This window comes from Mastigoproctus giganteus, chromosome 7, assembly GCF_048544385.1.
Source record: "Mastigoproctus giganteus isolate SK-2022 chromosome 7, ASM4854438v1, whole genome shotgun sequence".
Classification (NCBI taxonomy): Eukaryota; Metazoa; Arthropoda; class Arachnida; order Uropygi; family Thelyphonidae; genus Mastigoproctus; species Mastigoproctus giganteus.
The window spans coordinates 137471674-137484190 of record NC_143581.1 but is presented as its reverse complement, the minus strand read 5'-3'; the positions used below and the strand labels follow the sequence as shown (position 1 = coordinate 137484190).

Genomic DNA, 12517 nt, shown 5'->3' with positions numbered 1-12517 from the left:
TTTCAAAAACTTTTAGAATGGTGTAATAAGTATATTCAATCAGCTGATGATTACTTTAAATAAAAATAAAATCATTTTTGAGCTCATTCGCTTTGTGTTCTTTTTATTGCACTAGTCCAGGAACTTCATTGCCACATATATTTGGGGGGGGGAGAGTATATATTTAGGGGGGTGGACAAAATAATAGACACACTTGTGATAAGAGTTACAGGTATGCAATAATATTGTGTTGGGCCACCCATTGCTTTTTAAATAGCTTGTATTCTGTGTGGAATTGACAAATAAATTTTGAACTGTCTTAAGAGAATATTAGACCAATCTGCATGGAGGAATGTTTCTAGCTCCTTGAGCAGTGAAGGTGGAGAAAATCTGCTTCTCACACTTCTCTCCAGATATTCCCACAGTGGCACCATAATGTTCAGGTAATTTTGAAGGCCATTAGATGTGCTTATCCTCAGTCACATGCTCCTCAAACCAAGATTGGACATCATCTGGCTGCGTGTATTGGAGCATTATCATCTTGAATCATGGCATCGTTTGTGTGAAACAATGTTTGCCTATTTGCATGGGATGAACCTGGTCACTCGTAATATCAAGGTAATCAGTGGCAGTATTTTGCCTGTTCAGAGTGATTATAGGATCTAAAGAATACAAAGACATTGCTACTCAATCCATCGTTGATTTGATCCTCCTTAATATTTGATGGTTAGCATAAGCCTCAAGTTTCCTTGCACCACGTAGCGAATATAACAATAACAAACAAGACAGTCAGATTATGCACTTCCTTTGGCATTTGTGATTTGTAAACTCACCCTGACATTGGAAAAAGTGTGAATGATGATTCATCTGAAAATATAACGTTTCTATACATGAGATTCAAGCTAAAAGTTTCTGGATTGGACAATAAAATTAATTTAGACATAGTAAGTTACATTTTAAGTAACTTCCACAGTTTCCAAAATCCCCTTTAGAGTTTACACATTTATTCCACCACTCCCCCCACTGTTTGAAGCATCTCCGCAACTCGTTTAACGATACTGTCCAACATTTTTTTTTTTTTTTTTGTGATTCAGCTTGAATCTTTCCAGCTTATCAGCTGAAGACATCAATTCTGGCAACGATGCTCAAGAGATAAAACTTACTGGCGTTATGCCTCTCTCTCTTCTATTTACATATTCATTGAACACTTCTTTTTTGATTCAATCAATTCAGCTAGTTGTGAGTACTACACAAGCATGTGGGAAATTCCAACTTACGTAGAGTTCCGCGGAACTCAACCCTTACATAAGTCGAGGAGTTCCTGTATATTCCGGCAAATGTTAACACTGTAGTGGCTGAAGTGTAACTGATGCCTCAGATGAGATCCAGCAGCCTTATATACACACCTGATTTGCCCTCCCCAGCAGTGACCTGAGGTTAATTCTTATTTAATACCCGATAGGTTGCTAAGATACAAGGTTAGATACAAGATGAAAGCTTATACACACTTGACTTGCCCTCCCCCAGGAATGACCTGAGGTTAATTCTGATTTAATCCCCAACAGGCTGCTAAGATACAAGGTTACCCTCTTTAAACAAAAGGAGTCAGAGATAAAATCATAAATTTGTGATTTAATTTAAGATTAAAGATATAATCTTTTAAGATTAAATATTAAGATTTAATCTTAATTGCACATGAAGTACTGTACACCTAAATATGTATATTATGTACAGTAGATACAGTACATAAAAAATTAAAAGTCGATGGACTGAAAAATTGGAGGCTTTTGTCACGTGTTTTAACTGAGGGGGGGGTTGTCTGAACCCACTATCTTTGATGCTGTAACAATCATACTGCATGTAAAAGCATTCAAAAAACCAGCAATAGCTAAAAATAACTATAACTAATAGTTGTTTTTAGCTGAAAACAATTATTTGAATCTAAGATCCATGTTTTTTGAAACCAGAAAATCCAAGAAATCCTCACAGCTGCTGTCTGTCACTGTCTGCCATTTACATAAAGCGGAGCTTTGCGTTGATGTGTCCGTTCACCTCCACGACTGGAGCACTCTCCACGTTCTAAATGGCAGTGCCTTTTTGAACATGGAGATCAGTGCCAGATTAAGGTACGGGTTAGCCCCTTGCCCGGGACGTCATTCTTTAAGGGTGGCAAAAACTGAACAATGAAACAAAAAATATATACATATCCTTAGTAAAGGGTGCCAAAAAGGCTTTCTGCCTGGGGCACAGGAATACCTTGGTCCGGCCCTGATGGAGATGATAGATTTCCACTGGGAGGACTGCTGCTTTGTTTCTGAGTCATTACCATAAATCCATCTGTCATCCCCTCCATTAATCTTGGAAAAAAGAGTTTCTGTCCTTTATGGCAGGTCCTTGCACACAGAAAGCGATTGTTTCTGTTCACCACTCAGAAAATGGAGCACAAATTTTGCAGCAATTTGCCTCATTTAAACATTTCTTTTAAAATATGTCAAACATACCATACATTAAATCTAGAACATCACAGATATTGTTAATGATATGATATTTCTTTTCGTGGATGACTTGATGCACTTTTTCAACATTTTTCATCAGTCCTGCTTTGCAATGGACTATCTGAGCACACAAAATCCTCAGCTGAAGTTTGGCTGAGGATTTTGATCCTTGAAAATGCAAGTATTATTGAAATACCATGTATAATTGTGCCCATGGCATCATCCAAAATACTTGTAAGCTTTTTGTATGTTTCTGAAGCTGTTTTCCCCAAGTTTATGTCAAAATTTGATGTAGATTCACTGTTCATTGTCAAAGAAAACAATTTCACATGCCTTGCTTTTTCTTTGGACATGAAGATGATAGACTTTTCCACTTGGAAAACTTCTGCTTTGTTTCTGGGTTGTTACCATAAATCCAGCTTTCATTCATCTTACTTGGCTACAAAAGTTATGAGATAAATACACTTAAACACCAGTTGCGCAAAAGCTCAGCGTTCTATTGGCGTGAAACTTGCCATACCAGTACACAGTGAATTTTGGCTGTGTTTAATGGCACGCTGCTACACTACATATAATTGGTGCTCCACGTACTCAGTCTGGAAACTTTCAGCTTGCACCACACAGACACCCATATAATCATGCATATTTAAATTACCGCATCGCTATTTAAATTACCAATACAGAGTGTCCATAAAGTCCTTGTAAACTCTTTAAAACTGCAGTAATTTAGGTCCTGTACAAGATAAAAACAGCCTGTAAAATGTTTTGGAAAAGTAATTTATTCTGGTTTTTAATGCACAAAAATAATTATTTAATTTACTTTAATTTTTTCAGATAATCTCTACAAGCGATGGCTTCAATAGAAGGAAAGTGAACTGTGCCTTCTGGCATCAGAGCTTGACTTTCGTCACATTATGCAAGAAAGCACCACACAGAAATTCAGTTTCAAACTTGACACTTCTATTGGGTTTCAATAGAAGTGTCAAGAGGCTGGTTCATTGATAAGCCATGAACTGGAAGATCCAGATTAAATGAGGAGACTGTGCCAGCTTCTTCCTCATGAAAATTGCTATGACAGACATCTCTGGAACTTGGTGTTCCTAAAGCAACAGTGCACAAATTTCTTAGAGTGAAATTGCACAAGCAATCTTATAAATTCAGGTGCATCAAATGTTTTTTGAAGAGGACGACCATGTGAAATTAGCTTTCTGTCATAAGTTTAATGAAAATGTTTAAAATGGCATCATCAGTGTAATGTTTAGTGATGAAGCATCGTTTCCCATTACTGGCCAAGTTAATTGCTCTAATTGCTATATTTTGGGGCACAGAGAAACTGCATAAGTCTGGAAATATGAAAGGGATTTCTCTAAAGTTAATGGTGTGCCCTGGAAAACACATGCACAATTGGCATGTTCTTTTTTGAAGAAAAAGTGGTTAAATGGTAATATTTACATTGCAGTGCTACAGGATTTTTATTTATTTTTCCTGAACTAAGACAATTAATAATTGTCTTAGATCAGGAATAAAGTCAATACAGTTTTTCACCAAGATGGAGTACCTTACTACTTTGCTTTGAATGTTCAACAGTTTCTAAATGAAGTCCTCCCAAACAGATTGATCAGCAGTTGGGCGAACTGCTTGGCCAGCTCACTCACCCGATTTGTCCCCACTGGACATTTTCTGTGGGGGCATGTTAGAGACGTGGTTACTACTTAGAATGTGTTGTTTTGTATATTTATCAGTGATATTGAAGAAGGTATGTCATGCTTAATGTCCAAGTTTGCAGACGATACAAAGGTTGGTAGGGTTGTTAATAACACTAATGACAGTATGCTCCAGCAACAGGATCTAGAAAAAAGTTGGGCAGATGGGCTGAGCAGTAACAACTGCAGTTGAACATTGACAAATGCAAAGCACTGCATGTGGGTAGCAGTAACCTGAGAGAAATGTACCAATTGGATGATACTACACTCACAGTAGTGGTAAATGAAAAAGACCTGAGGGATAATTGTGCAGTTTAATATGAAGTTTTCTGAGCAGTGTTGACAGGCTGCCAAAGCAGGTCATGGGGGTTTTGTCAATGATATACAAGAATTTTGCTAGCAGGGATAAAGAGGTCATTATCCCTTTGTATAAGGCATGATCAGGCCACACCTTGAGTACTGCATGCAGGTCTGGAGGCCTCATTTTAGGAAGGATGTAGAGTTTCTAGAGCTAGTATAGGGAAGGGCAACAAGACTGGTGAAGGGAACAAAGGGGTCCTCTTACAAAGAAAGGCTTAAGTTCTGTAAATTGCAGCATCTGGAGACTTAGGCACCTGCGAGGTGATCTGATTGAGGTGTATAAGGCCTTGAATGGTTTGAACAGGCTCAGTGCTGATGGGATTCTTCCTCTTGCTCAGATTATGAACTGGAGAGGATATGAACTCAAATTGAGGAAAGACAGTTGTAGAATGGATGTGCGGAAGTTTGATTTATTCAGCAGATAGTTGATTACTGGAACAGACTCCCATTTGTATTTGTCAAAGTTGATAACTTAAATAAATTCAAGGAAGAATTGAACAAACGTTTGGAGCAAATGGATGAGTGAAATGGGAAGGGTTTTTTTTTTTTTTTTTTTTTTGGGACTGATTCTGTATAAGCTTGGTTTCTTGCATTATATGCCTCTACTAATGCTAATCTCATTCTTTGTACCAGGATGACAAATGGATTAATGCCATGACTGAAACACAACTGAAGAATGTTAATGGAATTGCAAAATTGTGCTACACTTTGTAGGTTATTTCGAATCTTGATAATCTTATAATTATGTACCTTACTAGAATAAATTCCCTTTTGCATGCATTTTATTGATTGTTTTTGTCTTGTATAGAACATAAGTTATTGCAGTTTGAAAGTGTATAAAGACATTATGGACACCGTGTGTGTGTGGGGGTGTGTGTGTGTGTGTGATAACTTAAATATATATATATATGGTTATATTTCAAGCATAATGTACAGGAATATGCTTTTTGCTGCCTCTGACATATGCTGTACTATTTTATTTTATTATGAAAGATTCCATTTCCAACTATTTTAAACGCTATTCAAATATATTGTATAATTATATCACATGACAGTAGTAGGCGAATTGCTAATGCTGCGCCTGTGCTGCCATCCATAGTTCGTTATTCGTCTATATAATCTGGTTAAGATTATGTCAGGCTTTGCACTGGAGTGTTCATAGCTGTTCTATTTTTTAATTTTCGATGCATCAGGACCACCGCGGTTCAAATCTTCTGCATTGGTGGTTTGATCTGAGAATCGGATGGCGGGCTGAACGATCGATTCTCCTTTGCAGTTATTTGTCCAGAGATCGAAATGCAGCGATTCCCTGACCATTATTGGCCTTGTGGTCCTCAGTTATGCCGCAGGTTATTATCCAACATAGTTTGTATGGGAACGAAAATAAAAACTTATACTTATTGTTCCTTCATTCAATTTCACTCTTAAAAATTATACAGAAAGTATCTTTATGATTTTACAAAAAAACTTTACGTAAGTCTGAATTTACGTAAGTACTGACATTAGGAATCCCCGTGCCAAAACGAAACATCCAATAATAATCTACTCCAACTCCATGTTAAAGGAGATATAGGGAAAAAAATATGACACACTTTTAGAACATTGTGGCACACCAAGATTCTGGGGCAGGCATTTTGGGAACCACTGCAATCGATGCTTTCAAAAGTGCTCTTGTTATTATCATATATGCATTGTTGCTTGTGGTTGTATGTATATATATTTTTGACTAACATTTATATTTTTTCTGGATGTATTTTGGCTAGTTTTTGTAATGTTTTGAGAATTGAGAAGCATAATGGGAAACATATATTCCCTATCAAATGAGGGTGAGATGTAGGAGAATAATTGACATTTTGTGTCCTTGTATGTATTTGAATGGTGGTCAAAATATTCTGAAAATAGGGTATATAAAATATGTTAATAAATTGTAGAATAGGTTATTTTTATAGCTTAATGTCTTATAAAATAACATTGCAAAAATCATAATTAGTTAAATTAAATTTTTTATTTTGGTAGGTGGAAGAAGAATGACTATCCAGAAAATCAGTTTTTGATCAAGGGGGGGCAGAAATACTCAAGAAATCTATGAAAGATACTGGAAGGACTAGATTTAGCAAAATATTGCCCAATTATAGCACTTTTGCAAGGTAGTTGGCAGAGTTCAAAAGAGGATGGGAATCAGTTGAGGATGATCTCAGGCCTGGTTGGCCATCTGAAGCAATCAGTTCTGAAACATATGTCATTGCTGAAGAAAAAAATTTTAGAAAACAGAATTAAAGGATCTAAACTTGGGAAAAAGTACTTAACATTTCCCATGACAGCATTTTAACAATAATACATGAGCATTTGGGAATGTCCAAAGTTTGTGCAAGATGGTGGAGTCATCAGAAAAAGAATTAAAAGTTAATTCGTGCTGATCGAGTTGTTTTATCCTTTTTGGCGACTGGTGATGAAAGTTGACTCACATTTATGATCCTGGATCCAAATTGCAGTGGAATCATAAACGATCTCCGGTCTCAAGAATGTTTCAAACATAATCATCAACTAGAAAAGTGTTGACCTTGATTTTCTTGGAATATAAAAGGATTGTTAAATGATTATCTTGCACCTAAAATTACAATAATTGGGGACTATTATGCCAGCCTTATGCTAAAGTTCAAAGAAGCAATTTGGGAAAAAAGGTGAGAAGAGTTGGGTCATCGGGTTTTGCTTCCCCATGACATACATAGCCTGGGTTGCACAAGCTAGAATTCATGAATGTGGAGTTGAACATTTAAACCACCCTCCTCCGTATACAGTTCAGATGTAGTTCCTCCCAAGTTGCTGTTGTTTGTTTTCTTTGTGGAACTCATTTTAAAAATTTTAAAGAATTTATGAAGAGAAAAATGTGACTGAGGAAGCCTAGTTTGATGCTCAACCTGAAGCACAACTCTTTGCAGATTAAATACAATAAATGCATTGACCTTCAGAGTGAATTCATTGAATATGGGGCACCTCCATAGCCAGGTGGGCCGGAGCAGCAGTGCATAGCACACGCTTCTTGATTAGACCGGAGTTTGAGCCCATGACCACCAAATACGAAGGATGCAGAAAGGTCAGGGAATAATTACCACATATCCCCGGAGCAATATGGCCTTAGTTGCTAATGCTCCTAAAAACCAAATAACAGCAAAAACATCATTGAAAATGGGGGGGAAACAGAATTTTTTACCTGTCATTTATACTATTCTTATTTAGAAAACCTCTCATATCTTGTTCCATCACTTTGTTCTTATCTGTGTTTCTCCCTCTCCCATATTGTATTTCCATCCTCATCATGTTTTCATGTTGTGTAAATAAAAAATGAAATTTACTGTTTTTTTTTTTTTTTTCATATTTTTTTATATTTATTCCTATTCCCCTAACTCCTGTTTTCTATTGAACCTTAGCCTTGCCATTTTTGAACGGCAAGACTGAGATTCAACAGAAAATTAAATTCACAGAAATTTATTGCTTTATAAATATATATTTATATATTATTTATATATAATATATATAAATATATATTTGGTCCTTGAGGTTGTCACAAACTTTCTCTAGCACACGCTTCTTGATTAGACCCGGGTTCGAGCCCGTCACCACCAAATACAGAGGATGCGGAAAGTCAGGGTATGACCACCGCATATCCCGGAGCAATATGGCCTTAGTTGCTAATGCTCCTAAAAACCAAATAACAAACAAACTTTCTCTCAGATATGCCAGACAAGCTGTACTTGCTACCTGGGAGTCTAAAATGCTGATGGAGCTGATATTCGGGTGACATTCAAGTCAAGTGGACCCAATTTCGGCGATGTCCGAATGGTCTGTGACATCCAAATCCTCTGCTTGCACCTTCACATTGGTGAGACTGTTAGTAATCCTGGGTATAACCTCCATGCACAAACACACTGTGGGTGACCACCCGGGTGTTAACCAACATAAGCTGGGGTCGAGGTGTGGTGCCCACACCACATGGAGGAATGTCGCCCATTTGCATTACCAGGTAATACTAGGTGGTAGATGACTCTCATCAACCAGTGCAATACCACCAATCTGCTTATTGGGGGCTTGAAGTGGTGGAATCCATGTTTAGTCTCCAGAGCTAAGTTCCGGTCAACCCTTTCCCATCTCTTCCATCATGCAGTATGACTGATGACTTTTGAGGTTATGATGAACATCATGATGAGATCCAATCTTCCTTACATTTCGAGGGTACAGCTCTAAAACGGTGTTCGCAGGCCAGTCGCTAGTTAATACACCAGACAGAACCTGTTGGTAATAACTCTTTAGGAGGATTCTGCATCAACTAGTGTATAATCTTGCTACCTCTACTCTGCAGATAGTCATTGGAGGGAGTCAGAGTAGTGTGTATGCAGGGGGCATTGTCGAGGCCACGTTATGTCAAGGATCTGGGTATATTCTTACCATGTGTACACCATATCCAAAAATTTCATTACTTCATACAGCATGTCCCCCCCCCCCCACACTTTTTCTTACTATTGAATACATGATGAATTGTCAAACTAATAGAGTAAACTTATCTGCAAAAAGATCTAAACCTCCCAAACACTTCCTAGTTCATTTCACAATTATACGTGATCTCAATTCTAATCCATTTCCGATGTCCATTTCCGCTTGCAGTCTGCCAAACCCCATGTACTTTTTCTGACAGGATCTCAGTTATCGGTTGATCCAACTACAGTGGACTCCCTCTAATCCGAACCCCGCTAATCCGAACATCCGCCTAATCCAAACACGTTTCGGTCGGCGGAGAGGAAATTTTTTAGTTTGCAAAATATACGTTTTTTGTATTTTCCAGTTAAATTTAAATGGGATTAATGGTACAAAAACATTTAGAATTCCACAAAACAATTGTATTTTATTGTAGTACTGTACTAATACAAAATTAATAAATCAGTGTTTGACATGGCCTATTAAAATTACAGATCTATACTTACACACAAAACAGGAACAAAAGTCATTTTTCAGAAGTAACAAACTCTGTTAGTTTCTTTTGACATAACGATGAAAATCGGCTAGATGATGCTATGTTTCGCCACCGCTTCATAAACATGTAGTCTGCCGGTGTAGCGCTGGAATGTTGTTCTAAGTAGCGTAAAGCGAGGTCAAGGGCCGCTGTCGCGTCTGTGTGGGACACAAGTTGTTCTGCAGAAACACCGGGCTCGTCATCACTCCTGTCATCATTCTGCTTGGAGTCTTCTTGGGTGACAGCTGCCACGATGTCCTCATCTGACAGGTTTTCATGACCTATTCCATCCGCTGCAATCCACTCGTTAACGTCAGATTCTATTGCTTACTCGCACCCGGGAATTTCCTGTACAAGCTGAATTAATTGTTCTATGTCATTGTTTTCGTCAGAGCTATCGACAAAGCTGAGAGAGGGCCATAATTTCTTCCATGATCTTTGTATGGACTGCTCGGTTACACCCTCCCACGACTCAGCAACCCAATATACAACATCTTTTAAGTTCACTTGTTTCATTTTCTCATGTAAAGAAAGTGAATTGGTGTTATCTTCTATCAAGGACCTAAGATATTTCTTTCTGTATGCAAGCTTGATAGACTGTAACACCCCCCGGTCCATGGGCTGTAATAACGGTGTTACATTAGGCAGTAAAAAAGCTGCCTTTATATCCCCTGATGTCAACTCGGAAATGTCTGGTTGGGACGGCACATTGTCTATGAGGAGAATGGCACAAGGTGGCAAATCATTTTCATTGGTGAAAGTGAATTGGTGTTATCTTCTATCAAGGACCTAAGATATTTCTTTCTGTATGCAAGCTTGATAGACTGTAACACCCCCCGGTCCATGGGCTGTAATAACGGTGTTACATTAGGCAGTAAAAAAGCTGCCTTTATATCCCCTGATGTCAACTCGGAAATGTCTGGTTGGGACGGCACATTGTCTATGAGGAGAATGGCACAAGGTGGCAAATCATTTTCATTGGTGAAACGTTTCACTGCTGAGACAAATTGATTATGAAACCACTCAATGAAAAACTGTCTGTTCATCCAAGCTTTTTTTTGACTTTTATAGTGAACTGGAAGATTGTTAATGTTCATATTTTTAAAAGCTCTCGGCTTCGCTGATTTACCGATCATCATCAAAGGTAGCTTGTGATTTCCTGAAGCATTACTACAAGCTATCAACGTCACTCGCTCCTTATTCATTTTAAAACACCTGAGGCACGCATTTCTTGTTGAGATGCTAGACTTTTTGTGGGCAAAGCCTTAAAATTTAAACTTGTCTCATCAGCATTATATATTTGCTGAGGTGAATAATGTGATACCAAATCAGCAAACTCACCCAAAGATTTCTCTGCTGCAGCAAGATCAGCTGATAATTGCTCCCCGGTGATCGTTAGCTGGCGAATCCCATGGCGCTTCTTCCAGCGATCAAACCAACCGGTACTTGCACTAAATGATTCATCACCTTTCATTAGTTTGTTGAGATGAATGGCCTTTTCTCTAACAAGAGGTTCACTTAGGGGTGTTCTCCTTCTTCTTTCCTGAGTGAACCACGTGAATAAGGCTTCATCAAGCTTGTCAAACGTTGGGGCCTTACTGTTTGTCGATTTTCAACTGATTTTTCTGAAGTAGAGGTACAAAACTGCTCGATCTTTGCGCGGTTTTTTTTCCAGTCAGTTACTGTGGCCTTGCCCACTCCAAACTCTATTGCTAATTTTGTTGCACTTTCTCCCTTGTCCAGCCTTTTCAAAACTTCCAGCTTATCTTTCAACGTACATGTTGTGTGTTTCCGTTTCGTGGCCATTGTGGCAGCAGACTGAACTAAACTAAACTATAAAATGTAATGTAGAGCGAAGATATAAACATTCACATTTAATGCACAATGTCGCGTGCAATTAGTCATAGCGTGGAGGGGGGTTTGCTTCCGGTGTGTTACGCTCGCGTACAAACGCTAGTAGGCTTACTGTACATTCATTCCTTAATAAACCAGACCTGTTTTACTGCTTGCTTCTGCATTATTGCAGTTATTCAGCTAATCCGAAATTCTGCTAATCCGAACAGGGCTTGGTCCCAATTAGTTCAGACTAGCGGGAGTCTAGTGTACTGATCATCTCAGTTGCCCAAATTATTCGCTGTATGATTTCTTTCACCTCAAAATGGTACTTGGGAATTTGGAATCTCCTCACTTCGATCTTCTCTGGCTTAAAATCTCTCTACCTCATTCTGTCAAATTCAACTGTTGTCTCTACCGTTCTCACAACCCCACTAATTACTTGGAGCTCTTTGACTTCCTCTCTTTGCAACTTGACTTTCTACAGTCGAACTTTCCTAACAGTGAGGCAATTTTCCTTGGTGATTTTAATGTTCACAACTCTGCTTCTGTTTTCTAGTCACACCGACCCAGCTGGTTGGAATGCTGAGGCTTTTGCAATTACTAATGACCTTTCACAGATTGTGGAAGGGTGGCTGGTTTGGTATGGTTGTGAAATGTTACATTGGTGTCATTCAACAGTCTGGGTGGGAAGGGTTATGTTTGAAATTTATATTTTTGCATAACATTTCAGAACCTACACTGATTTCTTGATCACATGCAAGAAATGCTAAATAAGGTCACAAGTAATTTATATTTTGTAATCTTTTAAACTTTCTAAAATCAGGTGTAAGGAAATATATATACTGTTTTTACACTGTAGAGATATTCTGTACTGTTTTTACACAGTACAGAATATGACTTCTCTTTAGTGTTTTTCCGTTTTGCACCATGTTGTGTGCATCATTTAATCAGTTGGATATGGATATATTTGTTTGCAGAAAAGTAATTATATATAATTCTTTTGACAGGAATGAATATTTAATATTCCAGAAGATTGCAAGACTTGAATACGAGTTTCCAGATGGATTTCTTCCATTGGCAAAAGATTTAGTAGAAAGATTGTTGGTAAGTTTAAGAAATGCCTAACAACCCTTAATCCA

At 38.0% G+C, this 12517-nt stretch overlaps 1 protein-coding gene across 1 annotated transcript in view; it reads left to right on the top strand.

The window, feature by feature from the left end:
- Pdk1 (Phosphoinositide-dependent kinase 1) overlaps window positions 1-12517 on the top strand; it is a 595617-nt gene that overhangs the window by 341911 nt on the left and 241189 nt on the right. The window contains exon 9 of the mRNA XM_090377106.1: window positions 12386-12482. Within this exon, the coding sequence (XP_090233232.1) occupies window positions 12386-12482 (97 nt within the window). The remainder of the gene's footprint in view (window positions 1-12385; window positions 12483-12517) is intronic.